Source organism: Calonectris borealis, chromosome 1 (assembly GCF_964195595.1).
Source record: "Calonectris borealis chromosome 1, bCalBor7.hap1.2, whole genome shotgun sequence".
Taxonomy (NCBI): Eukaryota; Metazoa; Chordata; class Aves; order Procellariiformes; family Procellariidae; genus Calonectris; species Calonectris borealis.
In genome coordinates, this window is record NC_134312.1 from 56,359,912 (window position 1) to 56,374,647 (window position 14,736).

General features: G+C 48.3%; 1 protein-coding gene across 11 annotated transcripts in view; it reads right to left on the reverse strand.

The window, feature by feature from the left end:
* ZC3H7B (zinc finger CCCH-type containing 7B) overlaps positions 1–14,736 on the reverse strand; it is a 50,484-nt gene that overhangs the window by 23,586 nt on the left and 12,162 nt on the right. For 3 of the 11 annotated variants that reach the window (XM_075154007.1, XM_075154006.1, XM_075154046.1), the window contains 9 exons: positions 12,912–12,992; positions 11,330–11,389; positions 9,914–9,956; positions 5,590–5,849; positions 4,323–4,671; positions 3,270–3,382; positions 2,248–2,410; positions 2,000–2,161; positions 925–1,130 (listed from right to left, as the gene is read on the reverse strand). In XM_075154007.1, the coding sequence (XP_075010108.1) occupies positions 925–1,130; positions 2,000–2,161; positions 2,248–2,410; positions 3,270–3,382; positions 4,323–4,671; positions 5,590–5,849; positions 9,914–9,956; positions 11,330–11,389; positions 12,912–12,992 (1,437 nt within the window). The remainder of the gene's footprint in view (positions 1–924; positions 1,131–1,999; positions 2,162–2,247; positions 2,411–3,269; positions 3,383–4,322; positions 4,672–5,589; positions 5,850–9,913; positions 9,957–11,329; positions 11,390–12,911; positions 12,993–14,736) is intronic. The other 8 variants (XM_075154037.1, XM_075154028.1, XM_075154002.1 and 5 more) reach the window with 8 other exon arrangements.

Below are 14,736 nucleotides of genomic sequence, written 5' to 3' on the forward strand. Positions count from 1 at the left end.
CCCTTCTTCCAAAGGTCATACACTCTCCTTTTTTTCCTGAGTTCCAGCCAAAGCTCTCTGTTCAGCCAGGCCAGTCTTCTTCCCTACCAGCATGTCCTTCAGCACATGGGGACGGCCTGCTCCTGCTCCTTTAAGATTTCTTTCTTGAAGAATGTCCAGCCTTCCTGGACTCCTTTGCCCTTCAGGATGGCCTCCCAAGGGACTCTGTCAACCAGTCTCCTGAACAGGCCAAAGTCTGCCCTCTGGAAGTCCAAGGCACCAGTTCTGCTGACCCCGCTCCTTATCTCTCCAAGAATCGAAAACTCTAGCATTTCGTGATCGCTATGCCCAAGACGGCCTCCAACCATCACATCACCCACAAGTCCTTCTCTGTTCGCAAACAACGGGTCCAGCGGGGTGCCTTCCCTGGTTGACTCTCTCACCAGCTGCATCAGGAAGTTATCTTCCACACACTCCAGGAACTTTCCTAGACTGTTTCCTCTCCGCTGTGCTGTATTTCCAGCAGACATCTGGTAAGTTGAAGTCCCCCACAAGAACAAGGCCTAGCAATTGTGAGACTTCTCCCAGCTGCTTATAGAATATTTTGTCTGCCTCTTCGTCCTGGTTGGGTGGTCAATAACAGACTCCCGCCATGATATCTGCCTTGTTGGCCTTCCCCTTGATTCTTACCCATAAACACTCAACTCTATCATCACCATCATTAAGCTCTCGACAATAAAAACACTCCCTAACATACAGGTCTATACACCACCTCTCCTTTCATGGCTATCCCTTCTGAAGAGTTTATAGCCATCCATTGCAGCACTCCAGTTGTGCAAGTCATTCCACCATCTTTCCGTGACGGCAACTATCAACATACCAATGGTCCAGATACATACTGAGGAGATGATGAAGGGTGCCTGCTCCCTCCCGCCAGCTCTGTACCTCACAGAGGAAGGTGAAGATGCCCTGATGTTCCTTGAGGAGCTTGGCAATGGTGAGGCTGCTCTGCTTGATCCCACCTAGCGGGTCAAAGAGGAGGTCACGGTTGAGGGTCCCCTTCCTCTCCTCCGTCCACACGTCGATCTCTTCCTGGTGGTACGCGAAGGTGCAGTTATCCCCGTACTTACAGTCCTGCTTGTTAAGCATATCTACAAAGCAACAAACAGCACACACCACCACACAGGGAGGGCGGCCCAGTCAGAAACTAAACTCTCTCTCGTCTCCTCCCACTGCCCACACCTCACAAGGAGCTGAAAGCAAGAAAACACAGAGTTAAAGAAAAAAGAAAAGACATCTCCCCCCAAGTTTGACTATACCAAGACATTCAGGAAAGTTAATGCAAACTACTCAATGGTGGCAATCTCAAGTAATGCCATCTGTTGTGGAAACCGTCTCAAAATGGAGGCCTGCTTTAATTCAGTGCCTGGCCTGGGACAGACCACAATTTAACCAACCCCTTTTAAAGCCAATCCAGATTAAGTTCTCCTAGTGGCCCAGCACTAAGGAGCCCTGTTATCTTGGCTCTTGCAAGCTCCCCACCTCATTAGGTACTTTGTAATGACACTGCCTCAGTGACCAGTCCGGTCATATTGCCTGCACGTACGGAGGGATGGACTGGAGAAAAGGAGCAGGCAGAGAGAGCTCTTCCCTAGGCAGAGCCACAGCCCTGCCATGGGGCTGCTGGGTGGGATGAGACTAATGCAGGCACATATAGAGGAGGCAGGTTCTCAGCAAAGCCCATGTCAACAGGGCAGCTCTGAGCGCTTGGCTGTACACAGCGCCTCACTAAGCCTTTGCAACTCTTCTGCTTCACCGCTTTAAAAGCTGCCTGCTCTTCACAGCACAGGAGCTTATTGCCTTTCATTGTACTGAGCCTCCCGGTCCATGGGCTACTGATGGCACAGGAAGACCCCAAAGAGAGCAGGTGATACCAACTGTAAGTTCCCTCCCGACCTCCCCTGGCATGCAGCGTACAGCCCCTTCCCAGCCACCAACAGCCTTATCCCCTCCAGATCACCTTTGCACAGGTAATAGGATCCTACAAAGTTGGTTTTGGTTGGGCGAGGACGGATCCTCTTCCAGGTCTTGTCTTCCGAGTTCTTCAGCCTGCCCAGCAGGATGTCCCGCTTGCACTTGTGCTCCAAGCCTTCCCGATAGGTGTAATCGCCAGCCTTGGGCCCTGCAGGAGAGAATAACCCCATCAGCTCAGGGTAAGGCAAACTCTAGCCCAGGCCAGCGCTCTGGGTGGCAGAGCAAACGCATCACCTGTTTTAGGGTAGCAGATATGACAGGCTTGTTTGAAGACGTGAGTGGATGCCAGGGGGTTCTTCACCAGCAGGGCTGTGTTGGGCATTACTGGTTCCGGCTGGGACAGCAGGTGCTCGGTGACCTTGGGCACAGCTGGGTGACTCACTCCACCAAGGCTGACCTGAGTGGAAACACACGTACCAGCTCTGCAACCACATGGGTAAGAAACCTCTCTAATCCCTTGCCCCATTCCAGTCTCAAAAACCTTCCTCATTTTCCCTCTCACCGAAATATTCACATCTGAAACTACATTTCCAAAAGAGCTGCAGGCAACCTTTTCAAAGATAACAAACAGCATAGTATGTTCACTTCAAAGATGGGCCTCCTTCTCTCTTGGTAAGGGACCTCAGTTTTCTATCATGAGCCACAGAACAAAATGCCCCCCTCACTCCTTCCCATTCCTTCCATCATGACCAACTCTGCTTTTGAAGACTCTCAAATCAACCCTATCCCAACCCGGGAAAAAAACAAACCACTTATCAGTGAGTCTTCAGGGAGCAGATTAATATGAGGACAGAGACTTGGCTCTACAATGAAATAAAAGGGATAGCAGGACACCAGGAACTTAAGAAAACTTGCTAACCATAGATAATCCTCTCCTTTTCCTCCAAGACTGGAGACATGGGACAGGGGCAGAACAGTGTATCTGGAAAAGCCTCCTGACAGGGGCAGAGAGGAGCAAAGAACCTCACTAGTTTTAAGACAAAGCTGGCTTACTCCGCCCCATCCTTCAGTGTTATGTGGCTGCCAGAGATAGTGGGACACTGGCCTCCATGATCCCCTGCTGAGCCTACAACCTAGGTCACACCATGTTTACCTTGGCAATATGCAGAGTTGCAGACAAAAATGAAGATGGAACAAACATTTTCCTACTGACTCTGGGGAAATCTTTACCTGCCTTGCCACAACATGAGAGGCAACACTCACTGGGGCAGGTTAAGAAGAGGGGCCCAAATTACCTACATCACCCGAGTCACTACTACCTTGGGTCCAGAGCACCTTGGAACATCAGCACGGGGGAGCGGCTCACTCACCACGGGGGATGGTTTTTGGCTGCCAGGTGGGTGTCGCAGTTCCTGAGGGTTAGTTTCTTCTGGGCAAAAGAAGGGGAAAAAAGCCCCACAAAACAAAAACAATCATTTCACTTTCAGAGGCAGTTCTGCTCACAAAAAGACAAACAAATGCTTATTAAATCCATTTGCTTTATTTATTTTAGTACTTTTCCCCCAAACCGCCTAAGTCTTGGAAAAACTCCAGGAAAGGCCTTATTCCCCAAACCCTACTGAACCCAACTCTATGTTGCTGAGCGCTGGCATTCCCAAGGTGGCAACTCCAAGGTAGCCCAATGCTGAGGTGAAGCTGAGTGTTGAAGTGCTGACTGGACAATCTCTGCTCTTCTCAAAACACTTTTGCTGCAATACTGGGGACAAGTTAGCCAAGAAGCAGCCTGCCTTCCCTCCCGGGACAGGAGGGGACCTAGTCTTTGCCCACCATCCTCCACAGCTTTGCTCCTTGTGACATGAGAGTGCAGTGCCCCATTCAACAGGACATTCACTGCCCTGAATCCAGAGATGGGAGAGGCCTACCGTGGCCTCTACCATTCTGCCCAGCGCAACAAGGTCCTATATCATCTAAAACAGTCACCAGGATTTTGCTCATTTGGTCCAGAATGTCAACAAGCCATTGGAGAGGGTGGAGGAATCATGTTATAGCCTAGCAAATTCTGCCAAGGGAGGTGTCCTGGACACCAAGCCAGGTTTAAATCTCATCGCTCATCATTATACACCTTTGTGTTCCTTTCTCCTCTGAGATTTCACACACATCCTCTGGGATTACACACACCTATAGCCTTTCTCGTTACTCCTGAGCTAGACATAGTCAGCTGCTCTGTCCAAGACATTCTACATTTGTACTCCCATTCTGCAGCACCGTCAGACAGAGTTATGTGACAGATATCCTCAGCACTAAAGGAAATAATTTTGGCACGCATTCACAGGTAAAGCAGCACAAAACCCCATCAGTCCCACACCTACCAATGGCAAAGGAATCCAAGGCATCCAGCGACCCTCTGCTTGTCCCAAAGGAGTCCAGTGCATCAAGCCGTGAGTCTGTGTAGGGGAGCAGATCCAGGGAATCCAGCGAATCTAAGGTGGAGCCACCACTTCCTCCCGGCGGGGCCTCGAAGGCGTCCAGGACAGAGGAGGAGGAGAGCTGCTTGGTGGGATCCATCACCAGGCCAAAGGAAGCAGGCGGCAGCGGGGTGGAGACAGGGATGCTGGCTGTCACGACTGGGGGCAGCAGCGGAGTTCCCCCCGGAAACACAGGGATCAGCTGGGGCATCTCTGTTGGCAGGTTGGTAGGAATGGTGCCCTGGACCAGAGACTTTGGGGAATCAGGAAGGGGGAGGATAAACAGCACATTAGGAACGAGGAACAGAGAATGAGTGAACACAAAGAGCAACAGGCTCTCACTCAAGTGCATGCTGTATTATCTGAAGCAAAAGGGTACCTGGCAGCTCCATCCGCCTGCAGACTTCCCACAGACCTTCCAATCTATCTACACCACACACAGTCTAGATCGAGGTCCCTGAGGAGGTGTCGGGCTACCTGAGCTCGTCAGTAGGCAAGGCAAAGCCCTGTGCTGGACACTTAAACCAGCTCAGGTCGAGAAACAGTGCAGCTGAGTACACACAGCACCAAGGTCAGGGTAACAACCATTACTCGTGGCACCTCGCATCAGAGCTTTTTGGCTAGAAAGGCATCCTGCATGAATATGATTATATTGCTTCCAGACCCAAGTTGGCTCGCATAACATCAGCAACACTGGCAACTAAAATCCAACATAAGTATCAATACAGATTGTCTCCACAGCTCCCAGACCTGTTCAAAGAGCTTAGGCCGAATGCAGCCTGCACAAAATGCAAGGAGATTAGAGCATGCCCACTGTATAAAATACATCCATCATTCCTGCTTCAGCACACTTATTTCTACCCTCAGGCCTGCTTCAACTCTATGGACACCAGAGGCCAGCGGGAAGGTGATGGCAGGGGAAGGCTATCTCGGGTACCTTTTGAGGGGCAGCTCCATGAAGTTGCATACAGCAAAGCAGGCTTGGAGGCGGGCTCTTTAGATACTTACAAGCCAGTTGCAGAAATAAAAGAAAGAATGAATGAGTTTTGCCAGAGGAAGAGCTAGGCAGAAAGAGTGACAGAAAGAGAGAGGGAGGCAGCACGCATATCCACATGCGCCAAGGACCTATTTGGAACACGAAGCAGGGGATCCATGCAGCGCCCACTCTTACTAGAGGGTATGGTGACCCTTCGGCGAGGGAGTCCAGGAGGGAGTCCAGTTCTTCCCCAATGATGTCCCCATCTGTGAAGTCCTCCACACTCTCAGGCACTGGCAGGGACACGCAGTCTGGAGATGGGAGCAAGCTGGCAGCAGGGAGCGAGGTAGGCAAGCCCTTTGCATCTGAGTCAGAGGGCAAAGGGGCCAGCCCCTCGCTCACAGGGATGGAGGTGGCCACAGGAGCTGGGAGGCACTGCAGGTCCATAGAGCAGTCTGTGGTGAGGGAGAAACAGAGCCAGTCACCCAGGAGGGCCTCTTGCAGGAGGCAAGCAGAGCACAGCCTGGCAAAACCAATATAGTACAACTCCATCAAATCACAAAAACCAAGTATGCCAATTTTCTGAGAGGAGGGGCTCTGGTCTGAAGAGTCCTTGCCCTCTCATTTTTGTTCCCAGTCTCCAATGGCTCACCGATAGCTGACATACGATCTAAGGTCCAGTGCCCAGACTGACTGCCAGGATTTGGCAAGCACGTACAGTAACCAGGAACAACGCAAAACCTGTGGCTAGGCAGTTACTGAATTCACTGTGGCTAGGACTAAAGGCCAGGGGCACATAATCCAATTTCTCTATAACCCACCACCTGGTGTTTTCTTTAATGTTCCTCACTAATGCATCTGGCAGAGATCACTGCCTTCTCTACTCCTTGGAGCTTCGATATCCCAGCTGAAAGCCTGCTTATGCGCACAACCTCTCTAAAACCTCAGGCATCCTAAATGGCAGAAGATAAAAAACACAAGGTCCTGCTGGGAAGAGAGTCAGAGATCAGGTGCTCAGACCAGGTTGTGCTAACAATGTGTCCCCAAAAAACCCCATCAGACTCACTCAACTGTCTTTACCCAAGTAAATTCCCTGCTCTTGAGTGCTTCCTGATGTCCACGGGTGGGAGGTTGCTGTCCACACTCCCCCTCAATACCTCAGCCGCAAACATCCCCTTGGGAACTTGTGTGAGCCAGGGTCGGGGCAGGAGAGAGGCAGTGATTTTCCCTAAGGCTTCCTTGCCTTTCCAGTACATTACTGAAACGGTAAGATGTTCCCATCATGCAATATAAACCTCTGTTAAGTGAAGTTAAGGTTACAAGCATATTCTTCACAGAAGAGCATTTTATTCTCCAAAAAATTAAAGGTTAAAAAAAAAAAGAAATTCAAATGTTAGAAATTCGGAAAATGCAGCGTTACATTTGCAGTTCTCAAACCAAGCACCCAAACTACCTTAATTCTGCCCCTGTACAGATGTCCTGGAATAAAAGAAAAGAAATAAGACAAAGATGCTACCTTCTCCATCCACATAGAAGTGGCTGCACTGTAGCTACGACGGTCTAAGGCTACAAGCAAGACAAAGTTTGGACAGGAGAGACTATACCTTTTATTAGAAAGACTGATAAGAACAGAAAAGAAACTAGACAAGCTTCCGAGACACAAATCTTGATCCAGCAAGAAATGCTGCATCCTGTCTGTACAAGCTCTGCTCACTCAGCCCCCATGAGAACTCAGCCATCCCTTTCTAACTGGGACTGGGCGAGTAAGCCATGTTGCTATCCTCTACACCGCACAATCACTGACCGAGAACTGTCTTGGTGCCCTTCTTAGAGAGTTCAGCAAATCAGCAGTTCCTGCAAATCCCCAAGTCCTGAACAAAACAACTGCAGAGATGACAAACGCACAGAAGCCCCTTTATCTCTAACCCCACCAGGAGCACACCACCATCCCCTGCAACCTTTCCTCCGGCATTTGTTGCGAGTGGTCCATGTGGATGGACCACAGCCGAGGTCGCTGTGCAAGGCACCGGAGGCCGAGCCATGACAAAAGGCAGGGAAAGCAGCAAGAGACAGACACAGGTCCCTCTCCACAACCTCATGCATGTGATCGAAGGAAAGCACATGTTGTACCTTATGGGATCCTACACAGGTTTTCAGCGCTGCAGCTGGACACATTCCCCACAGGCAGCAGCTCAAAGGAAGGCTGTAAATGTCCTTAGTTTTGCAGCTGCCCCTCAGATCAGGCTCGGCTCCAGCCACATGCCCCCTTTGTGATGACTTCTCTCAGCTCATCTCCCTTTGGCACGGGCCCCCCAGCTGCACTCGCAAGCCAGCCATCCAGCTTCTCTTGGTGCTGGCCTCATTGCTGGTAGCTCGGCCAGATTTCCCTCAGTACAAAGGGACGGCTTGTGCCTTCCCGTTTTTCAGATGTTTAAATCTGGAGTACTGCCAAGATCCCTCCAGGGACCAACAAGAAGTTTAGGACATGCTGGAAGGGCCAGGGACACGTGCAGCGGGGAGTAAAAGGGATCACAATGACAGGGGCCCAAAGGATCCAGAAGTTCAGACCTTCTCTGAGGAATCAACGAGGCCCTCTGGTTCCCACTCAGACTGGGAAGCAGAGGAAAGAGGCCATCACACACCCTAAGAGGCCCAAAACCCTGAAAAGCTGAACGCATGACCAAAAGGCAGAGAACGATATGGAACCCCCCACAGCTCACTGCATGTGAAGGGTGAGGAGAAGAGCAGGGACCAACAGGTTCCACTACTTGCAAAGGGCAGAAGGGAGATGCCTGCTCCCCACTCCCTGACCATCCAAACCCCTTTAGGCCCTTCCTCCCCTCCCTCTCTGTCCAATCTTTTCCCCTATCCCTCCTTTCCCATTCCTGCTTTCCTCCAGACACCCCATCTGCTGACCTCACTCACCAGCCACCATACCCACATCTCATGTACTCTCCTTCCAGAAAGCTCATGCACCTCCTGCATTCACCTAACGTTTGCTCCACCTTAAAAAAATAAAACAGCCTTCTTTGATGAGCAGATCACAGGCCCACACCTGCCTCCCTCTGATTTCTGCCACTGCCATGACACTAAGCCCCATGTATTATTATTATAAGCTCAATGAGGGTCTTGTCCACCCGCTCCTCCCAACCAAGTCTCTCATACCATGCCTCCCACCCGGTAGCTTCTCTGGCCATACACCTGCCTGTCCCAGAGGGGCAAGTACAGTGCTTTTAAAAGCCCTGTTTCTAGCTCCGCTTCCCAAAACAGCAGTGGTTCCCTAGTGCATTAGCTGGCCAAAGGCCATGCTGAGCCAGATCCGAGCCATGATCTGTGCAGGGCAGGGCTGAGTTAATCAGATGACTTCAAGAAAAGCATGGAGGAAGGGGCTTCAGGAGTTTGCATCTTAAAAACAAAACAAAACAAAAGCAAAAAAAAACCTTGCTAAAAAAGCTTTGAATCTGAAACTCTCGAGGAACTCAGCACCCACAGCCCTCCTGGTGGCACACCACTCTCAGGGCAATGGGATAACATGTAATTTCAGTGCTTTTGAAAAGATTTCCTAGCAGTAGAGGCGCTCTCTGCCTAAACTGCAGCAAAGGTGGCATGCTGCTCTTATACCAAATCCTGATTAGATAAAGAGCTTACTGGATGCAGTCACTCTTTACTCTGCAGTAGGAGTCCAGTTCATTTTAGCACAGCAAGATAATGTGAAAAACTCTCCTTAATTCACAGAACTGGGTCTCATGATTGCACGTAGCATTCAGTTACTGAACTGGCCTTCAACAGAGAACTAACATGTTTTCCAAAATAGACATCAAAGCACCCTAACAATGAAATTAGTTTCTTTCTATAAAAAGAGTAATTGCTACTTGCAGTGGTAAGTCTTCACACTTACCTTCACACACAGAGCTACCTTTCAAAGCAACAAAGGCTGATGTGCTCAGAGGCGCAAGTTCAATGCTCCAGCGCACAACAAAGGGCAAAGCACGTAGCAAGCCTTTCTACAGGGGCAGAGTTAAGGTCACTTGTTTCCCAGCATGAGAAAAACAACCCCATAGCCCTCCTTCTGCTCCTCCTGGGTGCCTAACCGTGAACACGGCTCTCCCGACTCCCTTTGTTTTCATTTCCTCCACCTTAATGTCTTGGAGGACTATACACGCTCAGAGCACAAACAGCTGCCTACAACCTTAACTTCACTTTATCATCTGGACTGTTTTGGCTGGGAGCAGAGTTTCAGAAGCTTTGCCAAGCCCAGCTTTTAGAAAGCAGAACTGGAGAGAGCTGTGTACCCCAGCCGACCGTTTTAATTCCCAGACGTGTCCCTCACTGGGTCTGGACAAAAAGCTTTTCTGCAGGAAAAACACTCCTGCTTCCCACCACCTTTTCCTCCTCCTAGTTACCAAAGCCAGGAGTGTGCAGAAGAGACACAAATGAAGACGATGAACCTCTCAGGCCTGCCAGCCTGCTCAGATACCTTACCGAAGCCACAAAAATCAGAGAAGAGAAATGTCTTTACCTGTTTCAATGTCATCTATCGAATTCAATCCATTGGAAGTGGTCTGCAAAGAGGGTGTAGGAAAGGGTAGAGAAAAACATCACCAGAAATTAATCTTTAAAAAGATATTCACACTACACAGATGAGACCCTTTACTACTCCTAAATGCATCTGGCCCTTTCTTTTCCTTTATGGCCTCTTTCAGTGCAAAAGCAGTAAAACCAACTATCTTTAAGAGACCATTAATCCAAAGAGCCTATTCATTTTTCCCTCCAGCAGTGGACGAACCCTATTGCTGCAAAGGAATACCAGTCCTGCATAATATGCAACCATGTGAGCAACTCTGTACATAGAATAGGGTTTTTCATGTGTGGATGAGAACGCTGTGTCCCAAGTCCCAGGACACATCAATCGGTCATGGGCAGTGTGAGATCCGATTAGCCTGATCTTACACAACGTTCCTTTTCTTAGTTCACATATTTTGCAATCTAACAACCACAAACTTTTACAGCAAACTCAAAACAGGAGAAGGTTTCCGCCAAGAGAACTGCTGACTTGGAGCTCCAGGCAAGGAATAAAATGAGCCCGTATTTTACAGAAACATAAACAGAGGTGAGTACGTGTGCCTTCAGCTTAAACTTAAAAAGGCACAAGTAAAGCATTACTTTTGAAATACTGCATCTACTGCACTATTTTCTTGCAAAAGGAAAGATTTTCCAATGAAAAACTAGGCACAACTATTAAAGAAAGCTGACTGGCTGTCCTAGAAAGATGTGAAAGCAAGTCACTGAACGGTGGGAAGTAAACTAATTCTTAGTATCCCATCTTGTTGTACAAAATGCCAATTTTTATGGTTTTACAATTTGTTTGCTTTAAGGAGTAGTGTGACGTACCAAACAGCCTGTAAAACCAGCAAGTGTTTGCGGTTTTTTTTGGCCAGTGGTGGAACAAGGAAATCAGCAATTTCTTATATTTTAGCTTAGTATTTGTACAGTGCCCTGTCCAAGCTGGATCTCCCAGGTGACAGGACAATACAAAGAACACATAAACCGTGTTTGCACCTTGCTCAGTACATTGCATAATTTGTTTTTGTATGTTTCTTCAGCAGTTCCACCTTCCAATTTTTACTTAGGGTTGCCCTAACTATGTAAAAACTTGAAAACTGAAACTTATTTACAATGCAAGAGAAAGCACACATTCACAATAACTAAGAAAAATAACCGTCTTCAGTGATCTAATTACTGACATCAAAAACATTGTCACTAGAAATATTTTCAAAGAAATTAATTCCCTTGGTAATATTCCTTAAAAGCAGGAAACACTAATTAATACATTTAACTCCTAAAAGACAGATATAAATTTGCATGTAAATAAAACTGCAAAGCATTCTAGTAGCACAATCCATGAACAGTAAGAACCACAGGATGCGAACTCTACCTGGTTTGACAAATTGATTGACGTGCCATTACTGAGTAGTGAGAATGTTTCCAATTCCTGCTGCAAGGAAGAGAGAGGTCTTAGAACAAAGACAGCCCATGAATGCTTGTAAACTAGGAAAAGCCGGGTTACAATACGGTTTCCTTCCAGGCACTGCCCGTAAAATGAAAGCCACCCCAAAAGGCATACCACTGCGACACAAGGGTACCGTTTTCTGAACACTGAAAGGGACATATATTTGTTCTGGACACCTCAGTGCAAAACACCCAATATCCAACAAACAATCAGGAAGAAAAAACTTCCCCGAGGAACAGAAGTTTTTGTCTTTTCATTAAGAAATTACTACTTCCGGAAGGCATTACAGCATGAAAGCTGGAATGAAAGCTGGAAGTCAACACGAGATAGCAAGGTGTTATCAAAATACTGATCACTAAATTTCAAATAAGAAGCAGCATTTTGAGGTTTTAATTTTTATATTTTCTAACATACAGGTGGTTTAAGCCCATCACAGCTGAGTAACATGACAGCAGCAAAAAGGTGGCAAGGTCAACACAGCGAGCAGCTACAAAAAATATTTCTGCGTAAAACTTCCCTTTCTTTGAGACACAATCATTTCAGAGGGTTGAGAGCTGCTACAACACTGAGTGTTTTCTGGGGGGTAGGCCAATCACACATGTGAGGTTGGTCAGGGACAGGAGTAAGATGCTACAGCCAGATTTACTCCAAAAGCTCTCTGCAAATTGGATGCCCACCAATCACTTCACTGCATACTGCAAAGGTGCCCCTCGAGGTGGAACATACTGGCTATTTAACACACCACTGTGCACGGGGCTGAGGATGCGAATGTAAGCCTCGACTACTAGCTAATGTTCCCTACTCCTGGAAATGCATCCTGGGATTTTACGTGACCAAGGCAGCTTTATTCAAGAGTGCTAGCAGTGGCCTAACGCCCTCTAGCTCCATCCCAGGGTATACATTTAAGTACCAACAGTACTCCAGTTACGGCAGCACTTTCTTTTAGAGCCACTTACGGATTCAGACACTGGGGTCAATTTATTGGACCCACGATTTGCTTTTTGCTGCCTTCTTTCCTAGCATCTGACCAGATGTGTACTTGTCATTTTCTCAAAACACAAGCCTTTCCCCCACCATGAAGAAGGTGTATGCCCCTATGATATGGGGCAAGAACCCCTCATGACCCAATGCACTACAAAACCAGACGTGCCTCTGATGCAGCAGAGGATCCCACCCTTCTCATCCCATAGCAAGGAAAGGACTGTGATGCAAAACCTCCTTTGGGATCAGGACACATGTCCCTCTCTTCCCAAAAACACAGGCCCCCAGTGCATCGGAAGCCCCTCCTGCGGCACCAGCCCAGCTCTGCCCAGCTTAGCTGAGGGCACAGGAAACACCCTAGCAGTAGACACAGAGCAGTAACAGGGTCAGAAGTGGATCAAAGCAAAGTGAGTCAGAGGGTCAGGACAAGGAGGGTAGTCAGCGGCCTGCTAGAGGGATCACAGGGTAGTGTACGTGTGTCTTTGCTAGAGCCAAAGAATAGTCTCTAAGAAAAAAAAAGTCATACCTGAGGTCTTTTGTATGCTTTTCGAACCCTCAGTCCCAGCTTCTGGGCAAGCTCCTGTCCCAGCTGCGTGACGCTTTCATCCTGAGGACAAAAAACATTGGCAGGACACTTTCAGTTTTGCCTTTGCAGCACACACAATGGAATAAACAGGAATGCAGTTATCCACACTGGGCTGTGCCAAGAAGCCTCACTTGCAGACAGCAGCAGGTGGACAATTGCCAGAGCAGCCCTAAGTGCTCTTGTCATTCAGTCCTGCTAAGACACTGAGGTTGCACCAAGACCTCCCCCACACTCTTTCAATGCTGCAGAAAATCAGAATCAAGTGTTTGCTTCCAAGAAAGCATCCACTCTCTGAAAGCAGGGTTCACGAGTCCTGCTGGCAAGATGGCTGAAGTAGCTGCCAAGGCTGGCTGCTAGCAGCCCCTGTGCTGGGGGCTGATACTGCTTCCACAAGGTCCCCATGTCTGGGAAGAAGGAGCCTGCATGCCTTCCTGCATGCACAGCCTGTATACTTTCCCCCTCTGCCAGCCACAGAGCTAATAATCAGTTTTGATATGCAGACAGTATTCACTAGCTTGTTTTGCTTGTTTGTTTGTTTTTAAAGCTGAAAACAGGTCTCAGTTTCCAACTTAGTAGCTACAAGGCATTTTCACCATCTCTGACTCTGGTTAAACAGCCTCAGCTTAGTCAAGCAGATCCTTCTGCTCTCCCTGCTGCATGCCATTAACCATCCTCCCTGCTCACTGCCCAGGCCCACTCACACACCATCGTGGGCTTTAGACAAAGTTCTGGGCCATGCTTCATTCCCCTGCTCCATCCTCTCCAGTTCTGCCTGGACTAACAACCTGCCACAACCTTCTTCACTTATTTATCACCAGCAACTCTTTCCTTCTGCTTTCATCTCTCTTCCTGTTTGCGAAAATATTGGAGTACTTTAACAGTTTCTTCAAAGAAGAAAAAAATATCTGCCCAACCTATTGTGATATCCCTCCTTAATGTCCCAACATCTCCTCCCACACCTTCAACCTTGAAGCTTGCTTTCTTCTCTCTACTTGCCATGCTGGTCTTTCCAACCTCCTTCTCCCTGCAGGTTCATCCTTTCCCTTTCAACCCCTCACTAGCCTCTGGTTCTTCCATCCCACAGCATCAGTAACTTTTCCTTTCAATTTGGAGTGCCACTTTTTGACTGTACTTGCTCCCCCACACCCTCAACATTGGTCTCGTCAGCATCTTCTCTGAACTCAGTGAAGACAAAATCTGTCTTGTCCATTTCCTCTTCTCCCTCCATCTTACACCCTTTCAGGATGTACCTTCTTCTGAAACTGTCCCTGCACCCTCCAGAGACCTCTTCTTGGTCAAATCTCATGGTCACTGCTCCTTTCTCACTCTCTTCCATCTCTCAGCTCTTTCTAACACCAATCATGTTTTCATTGCTCTGTTTGCCTCTGGTGATTCTGCCTTTCCAAACACTCTCTCAGGTGTCTTCTGAAGTCTGCCATTTTCTTGCTCCCTGTGGAAAACTCACCGGAAAGACCTCTGATGTCATTTCTTTTCATTGATCTCATATTCATACCTACTAGGTTTACCCTATCCAACTCCACATGCCGGCGTAACTCCAAGATGTCTTCTCAGATTCCTGGACAAGATCAAGAATGTATTTCGCTCGAGACTGCCTCCACTTCCCTTCCCAACAACACGTAGTTAATTTTTGTCCTTTTTGTCAGCAGGCCTGAGGTTTGGGGGTGGGGAGTTATTTGCCCTTTGTCACCCCCAGGATCTTCCTTTAGCTTTCCCTTCCCTCAGCCAAATGCCACCCTCAGGCACT